Source organism: Cricetulus griseus, chromosome 5 (genome assembly GCF_003668045.3).
Source record: "Cricetulus griseus strain 17A/GY chromosome 5, alternate assembly CriGri-PICRH-1.0, whole genome shotgun sequence".
NCBI lineage: Eukaryota > Metazoa > Chordata > Mammalia > Rodentia > Cricetidae > Cricetulus > Cricetulus griseus.
The window spans coordinates 101,089,511-101,112,919 of record NC_048598.1 but is presented as its reverse complement, the minus strand read 5'-3'; the positions used below and the strand labels follow the sequence as shown (position 1 = coordinate 101,112,919).

The 23,409-nt window shown below is 57.8% G+C and overlaps 1 protein-coding gene across 1 annotated transcript; it reads right to left on the bottom strand.

Moving 5' to 3' along the window:
* Window positions 1-40: 40 nt before the first annotated feature.
* Window positions 41-23,366, bottom strand: Apc2 (APC regulator of WNT signaling pathway 2). The gene is made up of 15 exons (XM_027419364.2): window positions 21,579-23,366; window positions 14,930-15,088; window positions 14,715-14,805; window positions 14,448-14,628; window positions 12,774-12,882; window positions 12,555-12,671; window positions 12,300-12,377; window positions 12,055-12,153; window positions 11,220-11,607; window positions 10,506-10,601; window positions 9,834-9,973; window positions 9,423-9,500; window positions 9,107-9,223; window positions 8,350-8,564; window positions 41-7,173 (listed from the first exon to the last, which is right to left on the bottom strand). Exons 1-15 carry the CDS (start codon window positions 21,768-21,770, stop codon window positions 2,187-2,189), a joined length of 7,047 nt encoding a protein of 2,348 aa, XP_027275165.2. The 5' UTR covers window positions 21,771-23,366; the 3' UTR covers window positions 41-2,186.
* Between the last annotated feature and the right edge of the window lie 43 nt (window positions 23,367-23,409).

Here is a 23,409-nt window from a genome sequence, read left to right as displayed (position 1 = left end):
GTGAATAAGAACTAGAAGCCAGGCTAGGTGTCCTGCTGGGGAATCCATGTGGGGTTGGGGTCAGTATGTACAGAAATGTTAACCCTGTAGATCAGGACAGAGATGGGGTGGTGGCAGAGGACAAACCAACCAGATGTGAGCAAGGGGATGACATTGGCCATAGGACAGCGTGACAGACGGGACAGGAGGTGAGGTAACTGGTGGGCATGTTGCCCTGTTCAAGTACCCATTGTTCGTCTCCGATGGACCACTGGTCTCCAGCTCAGGGTGCCTGCAGCTGTTGCCAGCCTGGAGGACAGCGGACCCCTCCTTTTCCATGTCTAAGGACACTCTAGAGGCAGGCTGGCCTCTTGGCTTTGGTCACCCTTCTGGAAGCCACTGTCCCAGGCCAGCTCTTACCTATCCGGGCCTGGATGTGGCTCTGTGGCTTGTGTACACCACTGTGCAGGGTGGGGAAGGCAGACATGGCTGCTGGGCCCAAGCGACAGGACAGAAGGGGTAGCCAGAAGAGCGATGGACCTCTCTCAGCTCCACTTTGAATCCTCCCCATGGCCCACATGGGGAAACCGAGGCACAGAGAGAGCAGCATGTGTACCACCTAGGGTCTCACAGTGGGTGGTTTACAGGTTCATCTGCAGAAGATGAGGGTCACTTCTGCAGCCCCAGCAGGACATCTGTCTAGCGCCATGTTCCCACCACGGGGCATCGTGGGGTGCATGGCTGGTATGAGCTGAATCCCAGAGGCGCCTTGCTTCCTTATCTCCCTGTCAGTTCCCCTTGGGCCCGCATGCCTTCGGAACTCTGCCGGAGCCCTGTGCAGCAGGCATAGTCCAGTTGGCACCTGGTGTTCCTGATGTTGTGAAAGGAGCGAAGCCCTGGTCAAGGGAAGCACCAGGCATCTCTGGGACACTGGAATTTCAAAGCACTGGACAGATGTCAGGATACAGGTTAAGTTGCACAGCTCTGTAGGGTCCACCCTGGTGGTGTTCCCTGGCTGTCACTGTGTCCACTCATAAAGGCAGTCGGGGACTGGTGGGAAGGGGCAGTGGTGTCTGCAGTCCTTTCCAGGGCCTCCCACCTGTTCTGAGAACCACTTCCCCCATCTCAGAGCAGGGACTTGAGGCCAGCTCAAGGGTGGTGTCCTCTGGGAACAACTCCTGCAGGTGGCCGTGGCTACAGGTCTTGCAGAGAGCAGCCCGGGGTCCCACAGGAGAGAGGTGGTCGGCTCTCTCTGCAGGAAAGGATGCTGAGCTGAGACCCAAGACCCAGGTCCTCAAAGGCCCATCTGCCTGAGGTCTTTACCACACTTGATCCCTGCTTTCCATGGCAGCCCCAGGCCTCCCACCTTGTCACCAATTCCCCACACTGCTTACAGGCTGTGGGTGAGCCAGGGATGAGGATGCTGACATTTCCTGCATCATAAACACACATGACCCTGGGAAGGACCAGGCTCCCACAGATGGACCTGTCTCCTCCCTGCACTGCTGGTCCTTGTCCCACCTCCCCAGGGATGTCAGCTGTCTAGGCCTGCTCTCCCTCCCTCTGCCCCCAGAGTCTCTCCAGCTGGCAGCAAGCTTGTCCCTCCTATGCAGTAATGAAGGGACATGGGTTCAGCGACTCCCCAACATCTGTGCCGAGAGGACCGTTCACCCTCAGCGATCTCTCAGCCAGCACTCCTCAGCTGCCACTGAGAAGGCAAACATGCCTGGCAGAGTCCTTATTAACCAATTACCCCAGCACTAATTATAGGCTTCACGGTGCAGGGCTGAGGTTGAGGCAGCGCCAGCTGTCAAGAGTCTCACCACCCTTCCCACAGCCTGCCCCTACCTTGGAGGCAAGCACAGTAACCTACCTAGAGGCCGTGCCCTGCCTCCCTCCCACTGTGTGCAGTCCAGGGCAGGTCTTGCATGGTGCCTACAGCTAGTGTCCCTCAAAGCTTAGCTCTGCATCCCCTTCCCAGGCCAAACTCAGAACATGATGCTGTGTGCCCTGCAGCCTGGCTATAGCCGTTTCCTGGAGCCCCAGGCATAGAAGCAAAGAGCTGGCTCTAAGTTGTGGAGATGCGAGCTGGACAGGAGCTCTGAGGGCATTGATGTGCCTACTCGGAGCATCTGGATAGCAAGCCCGCAGGGCAGCCATACTGGGCCACAGGGCAAAGAATGTTCCAGAAGGCTGGTCTGCACCCACTACTCCAGGAGGCTAGCTGGAGAGGTTACAGGGGCTTTCTCCAATGCAGAGTCACTGGCTGCTGTGGCCACCACCATAGGACTGGGCACATAGTTGAAAGGGGGAACTCGTGCAGCCCTGCTCGGGGAGCCATGCCTGGCTGTGGGAAACCCGCCCGTGACGATACTCAGGCCCTCATGGGTGAACGGCGCTGAGGCAGTTGGCTTCGCGAGGACTGCTCCGTCAACATCGGGGCCACTGGCCTGGGCCTGTGGCAGATCCCTGCTCTCCAGGCTGGGTGATGTGCTGGAGTTGGTCGTAGAGGCCGCCACATCCTCTGTTTGTACCACTGCATCACTGGTCTTGCGTTGTGGAGTCCCAGCAGGGCTGTCCTCGGGTGATGGGCCCCGGAGAGGCAGGGCAGTGGCAGGCAATGTGCTACGCAGGATGTGGGGGACATCTTCATCCTTGATACGACGCCAGGTGGTACCTGGTGCAGCTACCCTGGGCAGTGGTCTGGTCTCTCCATCACTTCCCCGGCGAGTGGTACTAACTTGGGTAGTGGGTACAGAGACAGCGTTATCTGGCCTGCATGCGACGCTAATGTGTGGCAGGGATGCATACCGCTTGACTGTCTCAGGCCGCCTGGGAGGTGCCCGCACAGGTAGGCGTGAGGGGCTCTCAGAGCTGGTGCGCCTGGGCGCAAGTGAAGCAAGACCTGGCTTGGCCTGCGGGGATCTCTGTGGTGCCAGAGGCTGCTTTGGGGATGCCCGCAACTCATCACAGCGAGAGGAGCAGAGGAAAACAGCAGGGAGTGCAGGCCTTCCACGGCGAGGAGAAGTGGCCTGGGAGCTGGAGGAGGGGGAGTCTGCAGAGGACAGCTCCGACCTGCGGCAACGAAGGAGACGCGGGGATTCCTTGATGAAGGTTAGCTGCCTGCGGAAGCCTGAGCGGTCTGAGGACTCGCTGCCACTGGAGCGGACTGAGGCCATACGCACTAGGCCCAGGCGGCCACCACGAGCACCAGGAGCCCCCTCAGCCCCAGCTCTGCCCCTGGATCCAGGCTCTGGGGATGGCCTAGCCAGTGGTGGTGGCCCTCGCTTGGCTGGCCTTTGCATGAACGGGATCCGCACAGGTGACTTCTGGGTCTTGTGTTGCTTAGCCAGAAGGGCCCGGGCTGGTGACTTGGGCACTGGAGACCCTCCAGGGCCAGGAAGAGGCCCTGCAGTTGGAGTGGCCAGAGGGGACCTCCTAGGCAGGGGCTGGGATGCTGGCGACGTCTGTGATGAGTTTGAGGATGGAGTCTTGGCAAGGCGGGCTGGAGGGGTCGCACTCCTGGGCGGATGACTCAAGGCTGCCAGCTCCGAGATCTTACCTGGCCGGTGGAGGCTCCTTGAACGCTGTTGCCCAGGGCTGGGAGCTTTGGTGGCAGTTTCTGGCTGAGTGGTACCAGATGTCCCCATCTTCTTAGGTGTGGCACAAGGGCCAGAAACTCCTTTGGACTGAGCCCGGGAGGCTGGTCTGGCCGTGTAGATCACTGTCCGACCCCGGAGCATGGCTGGCTCCCCTGCCACTACTTTCTGGGTACCCTTTGCCTTCTCGGGACCACTAGGAAACCGACGACTCCTACTGATCTTGGTGGAAGTTGCATCCCGTTTCTCTGGACACCAGTTACCCCCAGCTTCAGCCCCAGGCTTTCGCACCTTCCTGTGTTTGGAGGACTGTAAAGTGGAGCCTGCTGAGAGCCCAGACACCAGAGACAAGAGGGAGTCAGACTCAGAAGACGCCTCCAGGCTGGCCTTGGCTGCCGCCTGGTGCAGCCATGTGACGATAGAATTTGCACCCTCTTGGATGGCCTGCCACTCAACACTGTCTAAATCAGAGGCTGGGTCAGAGCCAGGCACCTCCTCACGGCATTTCTGAGGTACCTCAGTGGGCCGCACATCAGATCGGGCAGCTCTGGGCTTCCGACGACGAGACCCGGGTACCTGGGTCCGGTACCTGGGCAGGGCTAAGCTGTTACATCGTTGCAATAGCTCCTCCTCAGCCCTTGGACTAGGAGAGCTGTCCCGTTTACTGCCTGGACCTGGGTCCTTGGTGGTTGCCAGCTCCCGGCCTCCGGGATGGCTGAATGGCTGTTCAGAGGCCTCAGGCTCACTGAGGGAGCTAGCTGAGGAATAGCAGGGTGGGGTCTCATCCACAATCAGTCTGGGCTGGGCCCTCACAGGTGGTGTGACAGGCTCTGACACCCTGGATGGGGTCTCCTTTCTGCCTGTGGGTTTCTCGTGCTTAAGAGCCCGTGGGATTGCAGACACCTGCCAGGGCGGTGGTGCTGTGGCTGCTGGCTCCTCATCAGAGTCATAAAAGCAGTACACAGCTTCCTCTGTAGGTGTGGTGAGGCACAGTGACTGCAGGGCACCATCCCCACGGGGCCGGGTCTGGCACCAGCCATCCCTGTTAGATCGAGCACTCTGGGGCCTGCTGAGGGGTAATTCTAACCCTGCCCGGTTCCTACCAGCCCCTCGGGTGTGCTCTGTACCAGCACCTGCTGTCTTGGGACGGTGCCTATGGGTCTGCCTGGCAGGGACAGCTCGGCCTGTGAGTTTCTGCCTTTCTCCAGGCCCTCCTGGCTTGTCCCTGGAGGGTCCCTGTAAGGTCTCGTCACTGAGTGATGCTGCACTGGAGAAGTTGACAGGTGTGCCCTCTGCCGAGTCAGTGCCAGAGTCATCATCCTGAGCTGGGGCGGGCACTAACATGTACACAGGAACTGGCAGTGCACGGCGGCCAGGCACTAAAGCAGAGACCACCTTGCGGAGCCGGGCAGGCATGGCTGCCCCCAGACATTCACGAAGTACCTCCAGTTCTTTATCAGCTGCTGACCGAGCCCGAGAACCAGTGGGTGCTGGGCCATCTAGGCGGCCAGCAGCCTCGTCCCTCCAGCGGTGTCCCCCGCCGCCCCCTGCATGTTCTGGGCAGGCTGGTGGCCTCAGGCGCAGCTCCACGTCCTGCTGGACGTACAGCTCGTGCAGGGCCAGCGCACTGAGGCTGGAGGCACAGGAGAAGTTCTCATCTGGCTTCTCCACTGTGAAGCGGACGCTGCCTGCATCCAGCTCTGAGGGCGGCTGGCATCGCTCCCGACAATCTGCGATATCTAGGAAGCGCTTCACATAGCTCTCCCACTGCAGGCTGAACTGGCTGGTTTCGGGCTGGCCGGCAGGCGCCGGTGGTGTCTTGCTGCGGCTCGGTGGCATCGTCTGCCCGGGGCTGTCGGGCAGCTCACTGGGACTCACGGTGCCACTGCCCAGCCCACTGCACGGGTCACTGGGGATGGAGCTGGCAATGGAGCGGCTCTCGAAGCTGCCCAGAGAACTCACTGAGCTACAGCGGCTCAGGACCAAGGGCGTCTCCTGGACGCAGTTCTCAGATGAACTAGAAGGTGTTGCATCCTCCACCCCAAGACCTCGACTGTGGCCCTGATGGGGGGCTGGGATGGAAACAGGTAAAGAGGTGGACCCAGACGCTCGCCAAACCCCATCCAGCTCTGCCTCACCTGGGCCAGCCTCCTCCAGTCCCTCCAGAGATGAGTCACTGTCATCAAGGTTCCCAGCCTGGCTGGGACCAGCATGGCCAGCGGAAGACAGAGAGGACAGTGAACTGCACCGCGAGAGGGACATTGGCCCATCCTGTGCAACCAGCTTCTGTAGCACTTTGCTAGCGGCAGGCAGTGGAGAGGACACCAGTTTCTCTGGGACTTTGCTCAAGCTATCTGCAGGTATCCACGCCTGCTTCCGAGTCCCCGGGGAGGCTCCTGGTCCAGCGAGGGGTCTGATGCCCATCCCGGCGGCACCATCACGCAGTGGCACATGCTGATAGGTTGGGGATAGCTTGATGGTACGCACACGGGTATTAGTGGTGGCCGTGTCCCGGGCGGGCAGTTCAGCCCGGCTGGGCAGGTCCAGGTCCAGCCTACTGGGCCGAGTCTGCCCCCGCAAAGGGTCCTCCCGGTGCTCGGCCAATGCAGCCAGTGGGCATGGCCGCATGTGTTCCCGGGGACAATACCCATCGCTTGTGCTGCCACTGTTCAGGCTGTCATTAGAGAGGCTGGTGTGGGCCGCCTTGAGCCTCAATAGTGGGTGCGCCCGACTGCTGACCTCACGTCGCCCACCCTCAGTGCCCCGGCATGGAGAGCAAGACTGGGCGCGCCCCTCTCGTGGTGCCTCCTGCCCAGGGTCCCCTGAGCTGAGACTGAAGCTGTCATCCGATGAGGTATGCAGGGCAGAGATGTCCTCCACCAGTCGGTCGATCCGAGCCACGGCCAACGCCAGCTTGGCCTTAGCTTTGGCAGCTACAGCTGCCTCCCCGCCAGCCTCTTTCTCGGCTTCTAGGCCACCCTGGCGGGCAGGTTGGCTGCGGGCCAGAGCCTGGCCCTGAAGAAAAGGACCACCAAGGAACATTGACAGCACCGCGGGGCTGGTGGGCTCGGCTGTGGTGGCTGCAGCAGCCAGGGATGGCGCGTCATCGTCATCAAAACAGCCAGAGTCAGAGGCATAGTCCTGCACCAGCCCGTCCAGGTGGCGGAGGGGTGGCAGGGGCTTCTTTGAAGCGGTCTCTGCCTCAGGCAGACCCTGCTTCTCCAAGTGGCCGAGCGCATGCACCAGGCGCCGGGTGTCCAACTCAGCTTCCAGAGCCTTCTGTTTGCGGACATACAGGCTGGGCACGCAGGTGCCCGGGGAGACGGCCGTGGCCGCTGCCTGGTACTTGGCAGGGCGGTGAGCCAGCAGGTTCCGCAGGGCAGCAGCACTACCCATGGCGATCATCTTGTGTTTGGAGTGGACCAGGTTGCGCAGCATGCCAACAGCTCCCAGATCCCACAGCAGTTCCTGGTCCCGGGGGCTGCGGGCCGACAGGTTCCAGAGTGTGCCACAGGCATTGCTCACAATGGTCAGGCTGTGGGACGTGAGGTGCTGCAGCAGGGTTTGTAGGCAGTTGTGGTCACGGAGCACCTGCCTGGGAGAACCCAGAACAAGAGAAGAGTGGGCTTGGAACCCAGCATCCACACCACACTGCCAATCAAGCCATGCTGCCATCCAAGCCATACCTGCTACATGAGAGTTCCCCCAAGATCCCCAGTGTAGCCCCCCCCCCCCGAGCCACGCTCAGTCATACTCACCTTGCTCTGCCACGTCCCTGGCCTAGCGATGCCCTTGGCTCAGCCATGCCCACCCCTGGCCACCCACACTCCAGCACTGCTATCCCTGCTTCTACCTTGCTGAACCTTTACCAAGTCAGGTCCACCTCTGCCTGCGATGAAGCCAATATCAAGGCTGCCTAGCTGAACCCTAGGCCTGCCACGCCCACCCTGCTTGCCACACTCCAGCCATGCCCACACCCACCTGTCAGGCCCCTTGCTCAACCACTTCTACCTCTGTTGCCAGCAGCTAGTCTGGTTAACCCCAGCTTGCTAGTTACACCAAGACTTAGCCACACCCCTGCTTGCCACGCCCACCATCAGAATAGACCCACCATGTCCATCCTTTAGGGGTGAACTTGAAAAAATGAAAAAGCTGTAGCATAAGCGCACCTGACCCATGCTGTGCAGCTTTTGGAGCCTGTCCTGGAACTTGCTCTGTAGACCAGGCTAGCTTGGAACTCAGAGATCTGCCTGCCTCTGCCTCCCTGGTGTCAAGACAAGGCCCCTGGACTAAGGGCCAATGCCTCCTTATGTAACCTTGTGCTGTTTTTTGTATCCCCTTTTGTCAACTGGATACAAACCTAGACACATACCCACCCCCACCCCCCACCCACCCCCCACCCCCACCCCCACCCCTGGTGAGGGAGACACTGCTCCCACCAGATTGGTCTGTTGGGAACTCTGGTGGCATTTTCTAGATGAATGATGAGGGCCCCAGCCATTGTGGGTGATGCCACCCCTGGCTGCTGGTCCCGGTGTATAAGCAACACCCCTCCATGGTTCCTGCCTCTGGGCCTGCTCTGAGACTCTGCCCTGGCTTCCCTCAATGCTGGACAGTGATCAGAACATGTAGGTTAAATAACCCCTCTCATGGTGTTTACTACAGCAATAGAGCCCTAAGACACTGTGTTACATCTTGAATATGAGCCTTTTGGGGCACAAGAGGGAAGGGCTGCTGCCCCTAGCCCTGCCCTCTGCACAGCCAGGCTGACCTGTAGTCCTCTCGGGTGGCAATGAGGCTTGACACGTTGCGCAGGATCCCACCGCCACTCTCAATAACTGCCAGGGAGTTCCCTTGGCAACGATAGGTGAGCGTGCTCACCAGGAAACCCAGCGCACCATCCACTTGGCAAATGGCTGCCTTGTTCTCTGTGCTGTGTGCAGACAGGTTCCACAAAGCACTGAGGACGCTCTTGAGAGTGGACTCCTGGAGTGGAGGGAAGGATGCTCAGCATGAGGGGTCGAGGCCACTCATGGCTCCTTCACTGTGGCCACACAGGGTGGCCACAGAGATCTCCCACAAGATCAGCAGCCCAGCCTGGTGGTGCAGGCCTGTCATTCTGCACTCTGGAGGCTGAGGCAGGAGGATTGAAAGTTTCAAGACAACCTAGAATATCTGTAATATGTTTTTTAAAATGCTAGGAAAGTAGCTCTATGATGGACCCCTGCCTAAAATCCCCAGGGAGGGGCTGGGGGCATGGTCAGGGTGGAGTCCCGCCTAGAATGCCCCAGGGAAGGTTGGAGGTGCTCAGTGCTGGCATGAGGATGGCACTACTCCATCCTCAGCAGTGTGGTTTAGGACCGGAGTCCTCAGAACGTTAGGTTGGGAGCCCTAGGCTCACTCATCCAGTTTACCTTGTTTTCTTCAGAATCAAGGCACTCATCACCTGCCCCAGTGCCTCCCCACTCTGAGCCTGTGGCTATGGTGACTCCCTCTGACCTCCTCAATCCCACGCCAGCCATGCTCACCTTGGAGGCCCGCAGCACACATTCCATAAGAGCAGTCATGCTACCGACTTCCCTCAGCACCTTCTTACTGTTGATGTCAGCTCTCCATGACAGATTGCGAAGGATACTGGACACAACCTGGCCGGGGTGGGAGGGGCATCCACAGTGGACCCAGAGCCCAGGATCCAAAGGTATCAATCACCCTCCTCCCACCAACATTGACCCTGGAGGGTGGCTGGTGAAGAGGCTGGGGGTGTTACTCATGGAAGGGATCACCTGGGAGGCACCCCCACCTGGAACTAACAAGCTAAGCCCACTCCCACCCCACCCCAGGTACCTGATGCAGCTCCTCACTCTCAGAGGCCAGCTGGGCCACGATGGCTTCCATGCAGCCTCGGCGGGCACACAGTGTGGCCTGTTGGGGTTGACATGGAACAGCTGTGCCTACAGCAGTGAGGGCAGAGGATTCCCCACCCTTTCTCTCCCTTCATCCCATTGGCCAGCTGAGGAAAGCAAGGGTTTGACAGGAGGAAGCAGCGAGCCCTTGTCCTTGCTGATGTGGGTGTGATCCCAAGAGAGACTTGCCAGCCTCTGCCGTCTCTAGACTTCATCGCCTGCCTTCCCTACCCCTCTGTACACGGGAAATGACTATTCCCACCTTTTAGGGCCACAACCAGGCTATGTTGAGGTAGGGAAAGCCTCAAGATGGTACCTGAGCCCCATCTATCATCCTCCCACCCCTGGGAACCTTGTTGGCAACATCTCCGAAGGTGAGATTGGTGAGGGTCATGCCAGCGTAGCGGCGCAGAGCAAGGTTGAGCGGATCCCGGGTCATCTTGTGCATCTCATAGTCCACCTGCAGTAGCTCTGCCACAGCCTGCAGGCCCCCTGTAGGAGTGGGGAGGGACGGCAGGTGACAGGGCCAGTCTCTCCATCCCATGTATCTACTTTCCCAGTTCTTTGGTTTGGTTTTTTTTTTTTTTAAGATTTTATTATGTATACAACATTCCATTATATCTGCACACCAGAAGAGGGCACCAGATCTCATAACAGATGGTTGTGAGCCACCATGTGGTTGCTGGGAATTGAACTCAGAACCTCTGGAAGAGCAGTCAGTGCTCTTAACCCCTGAGCCATCTCTCCAGCCCTGGTTTGGTTTTTTTCAGACAGGATTTCCCTGTGTACTCCTGGCTGTCCTACACCTGGATCTATAGACCATGCTAGCCTCGAACTCACAGAGATCTGCTTGCCTCTGCCTCCCAAGTGCCAAGATTAAAGGCATGCGCCACCAACACCCGGCTTTATTCTCTGTCCTAATACGGTTCCCATACACACTGCCCATCCCACCCTCTGTGCCATGGCATCTAGAGGGGTCAGTCAACAGCTATGTAAGGACTGGGAGGGGACATGGAGGGCTCACCCAGCTCATTCATAGCCCGACGGTATTCTTCATCAAAGGACAGCTTCATCACTGCACAGGTAGCTTGGCATATCTGAGGCTCGATGGGGACAGGGGCTGTGGACAGGGGTGAGGTTAGAGTCCCATTCCTGGAGTGATATCTCTGGATGATGCCCAAGTTCTCCCTTGCCTCTCCCCACACTGTCTCTACTGTTTCAAAATGCCATGTCACATACTTGCTGAGTAATGGTCTCCTGTACAAATGTCTCAAGGCAGTGAAGCGGTTGCTGCTTACATACCCGCATAGCTTAGACAGGTAAATGAAATCTGCTGCTGTGCTGGTAGCACAAGCCTGTGACTTCAGCACCCCTAAACTAAAGCAGGAGGGTCACAAGTTAAAGACCAGCCTGGATAAATTAGTGAGACTTTGCATTGGAAGAAAAGGACTGGTGCCCTGTCCCAGCAATACAGCCCCAAATCCCCCAGTGAGGGGCTGGGGGCGTGGTCAGGGTGGAGCCCCACCTAGAATCCCCAGTGAGGGGCTGGGGGCGTGGTCAGGGTGGAGCCCCACCTAGAATTCCCCAGTGAGGGGCTGGGGGCGTGGTCAGGGATAGAGAGTTTTGTCCCACTATCTTAAAGTTCCTTGGGTTCAGCTACACACAGCTGAGGAGGTGCAAGTCTCTGAGGTTGTCCTATCCCAAGCCTATGCATGCTGTGTAGGTGCTTCACACTTACCGCCTCCTGCACCACCCTCAGGGCTGCTGTCCCGGGTCTGCAGCCAGTCCCAGCAGGTCTCACAGTAGGCCCGGATCTGCTCCAGCACGTGCAGCACACGCATCTCCTTGCGAGCCAAGCCCTGATCCGGCTGGGAGAAAACGATGTTGTGCATGGCTGCGTTGGCGCGCATGCGTGCATCTTTGGCACCGGGTGCCCCAGGAGTCCCCGCACGCCCCCCAGCCCCGGCCTCAGTGCCATGAAGGATCTGGAGCAACAGTGGCAGACAGCCGGAGCGGCGCATGGCTACGCAACTTTCTGGCGAGCTGGACATGGCCAGCAGTGTGCGAGCTGTATCTTCCTGGTCCCGTGTTGCCAACATGGATAGAAGCCAAAACACCACCTCCACCTGCAGGGGGACACGGGGTGAGCTCAGGTACAATGTGGGGACTGTCTTCCACCACTTGTTGGCAATTCCTCTTCAAGAAGTGGCCCATGGACCGGTAAGAAGTCTCGATATGTAAAGGCACTTGCCATCGAATCCAACCTAAGTTCCCTTCCCATGTCCCACATGATGGAAGGAGAGAACCTGCAAATTGTCCTCTGACCTCCCCACAAGGCTCCCACACTAAGTAGGGCACTTTAATCCCAGCAGGCAGGAGGCAGAGGCAGGCAGATATTTGAGTTTGAAACCAGCCTTGTCTACACAGTGAGTTCCAGGCCAGCCAGGGCCCCACAGTGGGACTCTGTCTCAGAACGAAGACCTCTGTCCATGGTAGCTCTCCATCAGCCGGGATTGCTTGGGAACCCTCACCCTTCGCCACTGGTGGTCCATTCTCGGATTTTCCTCTCTCACCTTGCTGTTGCCAGGGTGAGGGATGCCATCCTCAGGGTGCGTGGGGACTTCCGGCTCCTGGTCCTCCTCCACTGCCACAGGCTTCACTGCCAGCAGAGCCTGCAGGGAGAGTATGAGGGCTGGGGCTTCAGTCTGCAGCACCCACAGGCTACAGACCCCTTCCAAGGCTCAGGATAGGGGAATGTCACTGAGTTGACGAGCATCTGTCACCACCCCTTCAGCCCTAGGTCTCCTTGTCGTGGTACCTGAGGTTCCGTCTGCTGCACCCGGTCCTGGGCCTCCAACAGCTCCTTGTCAATCTGCTCCAGGCGTGAAGCGCGGATCTAGAGACCAGAGGAAGGAAAGGCATGCTTGCTAGCTTGGCAGACCCCGCCCCCGAGGGCTCCGGCCCTCACACTGACTCCTCCCACCTTTGACCCCACCTCCTAATTTTCGGCTCGGCCGCTGACTCCTCCCATTCAGCCCGCCCTCCACTCCCTGCCGTCGCGTGCTCTCTGCACCTGTGCGCGCTGCACCATCTCGTCCGAGGTGCCGAAGCGCTCCTCCATCAGCGAGCGGATATGCTGGGCCTCGAACTCCAGCTGCTGCCGGATCAGATCCATCTGCATCGAAAACTGCTGGGATGGGCACAGGCTGCGGTGAGGTGCTTCCGAGGCCCCGCCTCCCAGCCACACACACCCTCTCCCTCCCATCTTTGCTTGGTGCGCCCCGAGGCTCACCGTGTCAACGTGTGGCAGCTCATCCAAGCGCTTGGACAGGCCCTGCAGCTGAGAGTAATACCACAGCTTCTCCTTCTCCTCTTTCTCGATCTCGCTCAACAGGAAGCATCTGGGGGGATGGGTACGGGGAAGGGGTGCGGGTCCTCCTTAGAGGTGCATTCACAGGGACCCCACCCCTGCTCCCAGCTCTGAGATGGACACGGGAAGAAACTGAAGGGGGAAGGAATCCCTTGGGAGGCTGAGGCAGGAGGATAGTCGAGTTTGAGGCCTGCCTTGACCACAAAGTGTAACCCTGTCTCAAAACAAGGGGTCAGGGAAATGGCTCAGCAGATAAAGACACTTGTGGCCATGTCTGAGGACCCCAGAGTTCCATCCCCCAAACCCATATGGTGGGCGAGAAAGGGACCCCAGCAGGTTACCCTCTGACCTACAAATACTCGAGCGCATACAAGGAAATAGAAATGAAATTTTAAAAAATGTTTTGTTGGTTTTTTTGAGACAGGGTTTCTCTGTGTAACAGCCCTAGTTATCCTGGAACTCTCTCTGTAGACCAGTCTGGCCTCAGAGAGATCCGCTGCCTCTGCCTCCCAAGTGCTGGGATTAAAGGTGTGCGCCCAACCAGCAGCCCCCCTCCCCGGCCAGTGAAACTTAAAATTTTTTAAACTGCTGAAGCTATGGAATTGCGAACACGCCATCCCAGCACTTTGGGAGGATCAGGGATTTTGATCTGTCTTGGCTGCATGGGAGCCTTGTCTTTGTTTTGTTTTGTTTGTTTTTGTTTGTTTTTCGAGACAGGTTTTCTCTGTGTAACAGTCCTGAGCCTTGTCTTAAAATAGAACAAGCCAGGCGGTGGTGCACAAGTTTAATCCTTAAACTTGGGAGGCAGAGGCAGGAAGATCTCTGTGAGTTCAAGCAAGCCTGGTCTACAGAGTGATTTCCAGGACAATCTCCAAAGCTTTAGAGAAACCCTGTCACAAATAATTTTTTTTCTTTTCTTCTTTTTAAAGAGGCTGGAGAGTTAGTTAGGTGGGTGAGGCCAGGCCATCACTTGAGTCTGTCCCCGTGGATCTCTGGTGTCCCCTTACTAACATACACATGTTGTGGTACTAACCAAAGAAAGAAATGTGGTTGGGGAACCAAAAAGAAAAATAAAAAAAGCTACCAACAAAACTCTATCCCATTTTATGGAGCAGAAGACTGAGGCTGGGAAGTCCTACAGCAGAGCTGACTTAAGGTCCAGCTATTCATCGACTGCCCACCTCCCTGACCTCATGCTACCCAGATGGGCTGAGCTGGCTCTCCCGTGCTGCTTGCTCTGCTGGCCCTGGGCCCAGAATTTTTGGGCTTCTGTCCTTCCCATTACAAAGACCTCCTTGAGGATCTCTGGCATTAGGCCTGATTCTGAGCCTGACTTTGGATTCGGCTCTGTCTCTAGAGATGCCTGTATGTCTCCGACTTGCGGGAGAGGTATGTCTCTCAGGGGCCTTTCCCCTTGCCAGGAATATCCCCAGATCCTCTGTCCTCCAGCTGGCGTCAGCCAGACAGGGATACTGTGGAGATGGGAGTGGAAGAGCCTAGAGGTGGGTATGGCTGTATGGGATGGGGGCCACCAGCCAATGAACCAATCAGAGGGCAGAGGTTCCTGGAGGCAGGTCCTTTCCCACGCCCTCTCACCGCTCCTGGTCCAGTTCTTCCAGCAAGCGGATGGTGGCGCGGCTCAACTCCCCGAAACCGTCCTTGGGTGGGCCAGAGCCATGCACTGGGCTTCCCTCTGGGGTCCGGGCGGCAGGCTCTGGGCCCAGGGCTGGGGGCTGGAACTTTAGGTTGTAGAGGCTACTGATGTCAGTCTGAAGAGCTGGAGGGAGGGGCATCACGGACGAAGATCAGCAGCCTCTCCTGCTATGTCCCCGCTGGTCGTGGGGCAGTCCCAAAGTCACTTACCTTTCAGTTGTTCTAACACTTCTGTCTGCCCGGAGGACACCAGCACCCGCGCCTCCTGCTCCAGCTTGCCCTGGAGGTGTTTCAGGACCTCCTGTGGACATGGTAGGGAGCAGGGCTGTGGCCATCGTGGCTGCCCAGGGTCCCCCAGGGACCTCTCTCTCAGCACTCTCTGGACATGAGTGCTTTTGAGCCATGGCCTCCATGCAGACCCTCACCTTCATGCCTGAAGTCTCTGTCTCCAGTTTGGAGAGGTGGCTGGAGTTATCTCGTAGCTCCTGCCTTAAGTTTGTGTTCTCAGCCTTCAAGGCCTCCACCTGCCTCACCAGCTGCTCGTACGAGGCCATGGAGCTGGTCATCTTCAACTCCTGCAGTGCCTGGAGCCAAAGAATGGGAGCTGGTCCCTGGTGCCCCTTCAGAGAGGGCTGGCCCTCTCACCTACCCTGGGTGTGCATGTCAAGCAGGAATGGCTGTGTGGTGTGAACCAGTCACCCGGGAGCCAGCATTTGAGACATAGAGACAGAGGGGAATTCAAGCCAGGAGCCCATAGACGGCTGCTTGATGCATAAAAGGCTAACAGATAGGTGGACAGACAGACAGAGGGTCACACAGACATCTGTCACCCTGCAGTCCAAGTCAGCAGGTGGATGGGCCACCTGGAGGCTACCAGGCTCACAGGCTGACACAGGAGAAGCTGACAGACAGACAGACAGATGGAACCAATCCCCCAAACAAGCACAGATTGCCTGGGCTGGCAGACCGCCTGGGGAGGGTGTGTCATTAGCTCACCCAGAACACTGTGAAGGCCAAGGAGCCCTGGCTAGGAGGGGGCTATGAGCAGGAGAACAGGAAGGTCAGTAGGGAGGATGCAAACTCACCAGGATGGTCCCGTGAGTCCTGGACCGGGACGCCCTGAAGCCCCACCTCCCTCCATTCATGAGAGGGTCCCCAGTGGTTCCGTTCATGGCTCAGCAGCCTCTGGCTGGGTTACCATGCTAGCTCTCAGCTTGGTCACAGCCCAGCTCTTTGTGCTCCTGCCTGTGTCTTCTCTTGTGTCCAGCCTCCTCCCTCTGTCCAGCTGACCAGTGTCTCTTCTCTCAGCTTGGCTCTCCCTCCACAGCCATCCTTAACCCCCCACAACCCCCTTCCGTCTTTGTTCCCTTCCATCTGCAAGAGCCCCCTCCCTCTGCCTTTGTCTGAGGCCCACCAATAGCATCTCGTCCCTTCTGCTGCCTCCTCCTCCTTCTTGGGAGCCCCCTCTCCTTGCCAGCCTTGAGAGTCCATCCCAAATCAAACACACCCCCACCCCGCTTAGGTGACACCTGCTCCTTTGCCCCTCCCCCACCTGAACATACATAATCTAATGTCCCTTTCTTTCTGTCTCTGGGAATCTTCTGCCCAGCCTGATGACACCTCAGGCTCCCATTGTCCCATCCTACTTGGAGGACCTGCTCTGGCCCAGCTATGCCTTCTGGCTTCTTTCTACAACAGACCTAAATCTCAGCTGTTCCTAGGAGAGAGAAGCTGAGGTCCAGGGCAGGGGGGTGTGATCAGAGCTCGGGGGTGGGGACAGGAGGGAGGAAGGCAGGTGTGATCAGAGCTGGGGGTGGGGGCAGGAGGAAAGGAAGGCAGGTGTGATCAGAGCTGGGGGTGGGGTCAGGAGGGGAGGAAGGCAGGTGTGATCAAGAGCTCGGGGGTGGGGAGCAGGAGGGGAGGAAGGCAGGTGTGATCAGAGCTCGGGGGTGGGAGCAAGAGGGGAGGAAGGCAGGTATGATCAGAGCTTGGGGATGGGGAGCAGGAGGGGAGGAAGGCAGGTGTGATCAGAACTGGGGGTGGGGGCAGGAGGGGAGGAAGGCAGGTGTGATCAGAGCTCGGGGGTGGGGGCAGGAGGGGAGGAAGGCAGGTGTGATCAGAGCTAGGGGTTGGGGAGCAGGAGGGGAGGAAGGCAGGTGTGATCAGAGCTGGAGGGGGCAGGAGAGGAGGAAGGCAGGTGTGATCAGAGCTCAGGCCCTGACTTGGAAGGTGCTCGGCAGTCCAGGTAGTTATCTGGCATGATAGCGCATACCTGTCATCCCAGCACTAAGGAGGTAGAGGCAGGCAGATCTCTGTGAGTTCAAGACCAGCCTAGTCTACAAAACAAGGTCCAGGACAGCTGGGACTGTTATACAGAGAAACCCTGTCTCGAAAAAAAACAAAATAAAACAAAAAATAATTCAAGGCTAGCTTAGGCAACATATTGAGCTCATAGCTAGCCGGGGCTACATAAGAATGTTTCAAATGATCAAACACTAAAAAATTAAAAATAAAACAGATCTGTCCTCTCTCTGTGCCTCTGTCCCTCTGAAGAGTGGGGACAATGTGTTCCTGGCCACCCCAAAGGGCTGATGTGAGAAATGACTTCACCTTGACAATAATTCTACCCAAGGATCAAGGCTCATATCCAATCTAGCCGTGGGTTAGAGCTGAAGGCACCATGACATGCCCAGCCAGGAGGAATAGATGAGGCGTGGCAGGGAAGCACAGCCCACATGTCCACCCATTCAGCTGTCCCTGGTCCACACTTGATGGTGGATAACCAACAAGCTCAATGTAGCTTCTTATCCCAATTCCACAGGGCTACCAGCCCTCCAAGTTGGCTTCTGAATCCACCCCACCATTATCCTGGAGGTTTCCACACCCCTCTCAGCAGGCCACTCCTACCATCATCCTCCTGACAGCTACTACTGAAGACACAACCCCTCCAGGAGACTCCTTGTGAAGTGTTCATACACTTCCCATGTCTCCCTAGTGCCTGGGGATGAACACTGTTATACAGGCTCCTTGGGAATGGACATACATTTGCCTCAGGTTTGCATGAGGCCACTGTGGCCCCAAACCCTACATAATCATACAGAAAGGATCCTCTGCCTACCTCTAACCCCAAAGCTCCAACAAGGGCCACCTTGGCAGATGACAAACCAAATGGCAAAACAGCAGTAACTGGATGTGGGCCTACTAAGAGTGATTCAGAGGGGAGAGGCACAACAGCTGGCAGGGGTGGGGCTCATCTCTGAATTCTTGTCATCAGAACCCCTTTACAGAGAGGAAAAGAAACAGACCAGAGACACACAACAAATCCCCAGGGACACACAGCATCCTGCTCTCCAACTCTCCTCCATCCCTTATGTATTATCTCCCAAGGATCCAGGTGAGAGAGAGAGGGGGGAGGGGAGGAGAGGAGAGGAGAGAGAGAGGGGAGGGGAGGGGAAAGGGGAGAGGAGAGGAGAGGAGAGGAGAGGAGAGGGAGAGGAGAGGAGAGGGAGAGAGAGAGGGGAGGGGAGGGGAGGGGAGAGAGGAGGGGAGGGGAGGGGAGGGGAGGGGAGGGAGAGGGGAGGGAGGGAGGGGAGAGGGAGGGGAGGGGGGGAGGAGGAGAGGAGAGGAGAGGAGAGGAGAGGAGAGGAGAGGAGAGGAGAGGAGAGGAGAGGAGAGGAGAGGAGAGGAGAGGAGAGGGAGAGGAGAGAGAGAGGACCAGCAGAGAGGGAGGAGAGGAGAGGAGAGAGGAGAGAGAGGAGAGGAGAGGAGAGGAGAGAGGAGAGGAGAGGAGAGGAGAGGAGAGGAGAGGAGAGGAGAGGGAGGAGAGGGAGAGGAGGAGAGAGAAAGGACCAGCAGTAGCGACTCAGATGCCTGCCTCATCCGGACTCAGCTCCTATTCTGCATTTGAGTCGGTACTGACAGGGCGCGGCAGGTCTCACTCTTGCCCTCCGCCCAAGGAAAGACGCGTGCTTACTTGCATCTGGGCTAGCTGTGAGGCCCAGGGCCTCCTTCCTCCTCTTGCTAGGCCTGCAACCCAGACCTGGTGTGTCTAGGTCTCCGGGGGGAGGGTCTCAGCAGCACGGGCAAAGGGGGGTGTTCCGAAGGGACAAAGCCCGATCCCTGCTTGGCCAGGCGGCGCTGCTGCTCCCGGGCGCTGGGCGAGACCACCGCAAGCGAGCGGGGGAGGATGCAGGATGCGGGATGCAGGCGCTTGGGCCAATGGTGGTGCGGGAAGACAAGTTGGTGCCATGGCAACAGCCAATAGCAACTCGGGGCGGGGACCCGTGAGGACCGCGGGGCGTCCGGCCTCCTCCAGGGCTCAGGGGCTGTTGGGGTGGTAGCACTGGGATTGGCAAACCCCTTACCAAGAAAAAAGGGGGCGCCCTGAAACCAAAATTTCATGCAAAGCATCGAAATGATAAAGATGACACCAAAATCTCGGGGGAGAGAGACCTCTCAACACACCCGCTAGGTTTGAAGGTGTCAAGACAGCAGGGACTTGGTACAAGCAGAGCCAGAGTACCCCGAGGTCCTCAGTGACCTGGGACTTGGAAGGCTGGGAGACGGGCAGGCACTCTTGGCACCCCCACCGCCATCCCACCACCTGGCAGAGCATCAGGACCAGGGCCTGCCTGTCATTTCCTGTGACAGTTCCTTCTGTGTCTCTGTGTTCCTGTTTCTATCTCCCCTAGATCACTCTCCATCCCTGACTCCCTGGTGCCCAAAGGGACGCCCTTAGGCATTTAACCGGAAGAACCTAGGGCTGGAGCGATGGCTCAGTAGTTACACTGCTCTTTCTGTGAACACAAGTTCGGTTCCCAACATTCAGGTCCAATGGCTCACAGCTGCATGAACTCCAGTTTCTACACCTCCAGAGACTGCCAGCATCCACATCACACACACACACACACACACACACACACACACACACACACCACACCACACACACACTCTCCAGTCTACAGTTTCTTAACAGTCCCTTGGCTGCCAGCTCCACTCATGGGACAGACATAAAGTGTCAGTGCTGGGAGAGGGGCTATGGTCTACTGTGGTATTTTTCCCAGAAAAACCATAGAACTCTGCCCTCTGTGGGTATAAAGGAATCACAGGGCCAGGCAGGGGAACCCCACACACCCAGTATGAAGGCAGTAGCAGTCAAGGGCACCTAATACTTCAGGTAGAAGGCTCATCAGGGACCTGCAGTTGCAGTAGCAGGACACTCCAGCTAGCTGGACAGTGGCATCCAGAGCTGGACTCGGGGAGGAGGTGGCAGAGGGGCACTTGCTGGAGGTGGGGAAGCTATTCTTTATGGCTGTCATGCCAGCACTGAAGCTGAGGCAGGGAGATTACATGGCATTTGAGGCCAGCCTGTGCTAAGGTGAGATCTCGTCTCAAAAATAAAAGGAGTGAGCCGGACGGTGGTGGCGCACGCCTTTAATCCCAGCACTCGAGAGGCAGAGGCAGGCAGATCTCTGTGAGTTCAAGGCCAGCCTGGTCTACAGAGCGAGTGCCAGAACAGCCTCCAAAGCCACAGAGAAACCCTGTCTCGAAAAATAAAATAAAATAAAATAAAAGGGGTGAAGCAGCATTGGCATGGTGCACCAGCCAGCTTAAGGGCCAGGAGGGGAACGTGCCTGGCACCAAGAAATGAGTGGGACTTGGTCCTGGCCTGGTGGGTGTCTGTTGGTGCAGCACTGGAGTGGGAAGGGGGTGTGGGGTTCAGCCAGGGCAAGCCATCAATGCTGAGAAAGCTGGGAACGCCCTCATAACTCAGTTCAGACTTGAGCAGGGCTGGCTGGAGTTGGGTGGGATACAAAACACAGCCTCTTGGCTTCAGATCTGCATCCACTCCCTGAGTGACCTTGGGACTGCCTGTCTCTGGCTTTGGTGTCTACCTTGGCTGGTAGTCCTTATAGAATAAGTGCAGTTGACTCTGTTTTCTCCGGAACACCACTTTGCCAGGTCCTCTCACACAAGGGCTGGTGGGGAGAAGGAAAGACTGGCCAGTCCCACACGGAGAAACTGAGGCTTGAGCTAGGAAACACATTGCTTCAATTTACACCTGAGACCCGGTCAGGCCTCTGGAGAGGCTCAGCTTCCTCCTCTCTTCTCTTCTCAACTACCAGAGGCCTGGCCCGGCACCTGCTGCATTGTGCCTAGGCCTCCCAGCTCCGGGGTACTCCATGCTTCCTAATGGCTACAATGTCCCCTGGGACCTCTATTTGTGACAGTGCAGAGGTCACTGAATCTCCAGTCTGATGGCTGCCGGTGTTCTCTCGGGGTCCCGCCAGTCCATAACCCAAATTATGCTCCACTGGGTGTGGCGTGGGCATAGAGATAGCTAGCTGCATGACAGACGGTGCTCTTCATTAGGGCACGGCTGTGTGCTGGGTGACAAGGCACAGCGCTGCCTGGGAGGAGACAGCTGGCGCTGGAGCACACTCATGGACTTCAGTTTCCCCAGAGGGAGCAGGTAGACAGTGCAGCCCCTCCCGAGACCCCCAGCACATAAGCGCTTCTTTGGCTCAGTCACGTGACCTCAGGCCGCTTAGTTACGCTCCAGCCTCAGTTTCCCTTTACATGGCAGAACTGCAACCTCAGGAATGTCAGTCAGTGGACACTGAGCAGGTAGATGGGCCCTAGCTCCGTATTGTCCAGAGGGAAACTGAGGCCTAGCAAGGTGCAGGGCATGGTCGGGCCCAGCGTCTGGCTGGCGCTGGCCCTAAGCTCGGAGTACCCCAGTTGCAGCCCTCTACCGCCAGTCTCTAGAGGAGAGAAGGGAGGAGTGAGGGTCTCCCACAGAGGTACGCTTCTGCAAGGAAGGTCTGCGCCTGCGCAGGACGGGGGGAGGGGTCGCTGCAGCACAGGGGAGGGGAGCCCAGCCCCAAGCACTTGCCCAGGCGGTTTCCTTGGCAACTGTCTCCAGAGCAACTATGAAAGACCCCCGACCCATCAAGTAGACTTGCTCCAGCCTGAGTGTCCTCACGCTGTCCCCAGCGCCGCTGTTCCCAAAGTCAGAACCCCACCTGGTTGTACCCACACTCTTGTCCCCAACCAGCACTTCCTGTACCCTACCTGGTCCCCGAAGAAGGCTGAGTGCAGGAGGCTTAGGAGCCCCAAAAGCCCCATGGAGCCGCAGCTGCTGGACAGCGCGGGCCCCGCCCTCGGCCGCAGGGATGGAGGAGGAGGCCGGGAGTATTGCGCCTGCGCAGACGGGGTAGGGGTTGCCACTCCTCTGGGGAGGGGTGACTGGAGACTCTTGAGCATGGAAGTGTAAGCTCGGGCCCCATCATATACGCATCCCTGCTGAGTCTGGGGCACCAAGGATTTGAGGGGCTCACATTGAAAAGGAGGGGGCCAATGAAGAACCGAGGTGTGTGGGAGCTAGAAGCGCCACCCTGTGGCTGGGTCACCTTGGGCCCCGCGTGTGTATAGTCAGTCACCCAGTGCGTAGATACCTCAGTGCCCAAGATTCAGTAGTCATTGAACACTTGCTGGGTGCCAGCCAGAGAGCTGTGGGACGGGCATGAAGGGGGCCGGCTGGATGGGGACACTGTCAGAGCTGAGCCCATCATGTAAACAACACATACTGCGTACCCCACCTGGTGCGGTGGACACTGGTCTAGACCCTCGCCTTTGGCTACTTAACAATAAACCAAAGTCAAAAGCCTGTAGGGCAGCGGCAAGCAGGCCTTTAATCTCTGAGTTCGGGGCCAGTTTAGTTTAAGAGTTTCAGGACGGCCAGGGCTACAGTGAAGCCTTGTCTCCAAAACAAAAAGAACCTTCGAGGTCAGATGTGGTGCATTTGGAGACTGAGGCAGGGCTGCCATGCATTTGATCCCGGTGCCGGGAGAGGTAATCTAGGCCAAATGCTTGGCAGGGAGTTACAGAAGGCCGTGTGTGGCAGGCAGGGCCCAGGGACTGAGAACAGTGAGGATAAAGGGAAAGGGATGGATCAGATGCAGATGGGCAATGGATATGGAGAGAGAAACCGTAAACGACTGGCCCCCGCCCCTGCCAGGAACTGAACTGGGAGGGAGGTGAGGCAGCTCGACAAAGCTCTAGGTGGTGGACATGTCTGTGTAAGCCAGGGATAGATGCCAGAGGAAAGGCTGCAGGGGGCCCCCTGTAAGAGAGGTCAGGCCTGGGTTGCCCCTCTCCCATACACCTCCTAGGGATCCAGGGCGGCACCAGCGGCAGGAAGCATGTGCAGAGGACCTATGTTCAGTCCCCAGGACCAAAAGCTGTCGACAGCAACCCCCATCGCATACCCTCCCTCACTCCAGAACAGCCACATATTCCAAAGAAAGACTTGGGGTTGTCCTGAGGCAGGATGACAGAAGTTTCCAGCCACTGTCTGGATCCCCCCCCCCCCCAAAGACCGAGCTTTGCTGGCTGCTGTCAACACAGCCAGACACCGGAGGCAGAGACAGGGGCATGAGTTGGTTTCCAGGCCTGCTTAGATTAAATAGTCACAAAAGCAGACAGATGTCCCCTCCACCTGAAGCTCTTTCTGCAGCTCCAGGTTTGGGTGTGTAGGATTTGGTGATGGCTGTCTCCAGACCACCACCAGTAGGTGTGGTGTGTGGCACCTGCTAGCTCAGGACCTGGGAGATGGCAGGGTCAGGAACCAGAGTCGGAACACCTTCAAAATATGCAGGAAGCACTGCAGCCACCACCGCAGGGGTCCACCTTGGCCTCCCACAGCTGCTCTCCAGGCAGATGACTGGCTGTAAGGTGAGCCGGCCCTGTGCACATGCACTTATTTCAGGCTGGCTCAGATCTACCTGTGGGCCCGCCCCATCTCCCCAGAGTCACACACACCCCAACCTTCACGTTCAGCTCTGTGCCTTACTCAGCACTGTCCAGGAGCTGCACCCAGGGAGACAGTCAGTCCTCAGCCCTG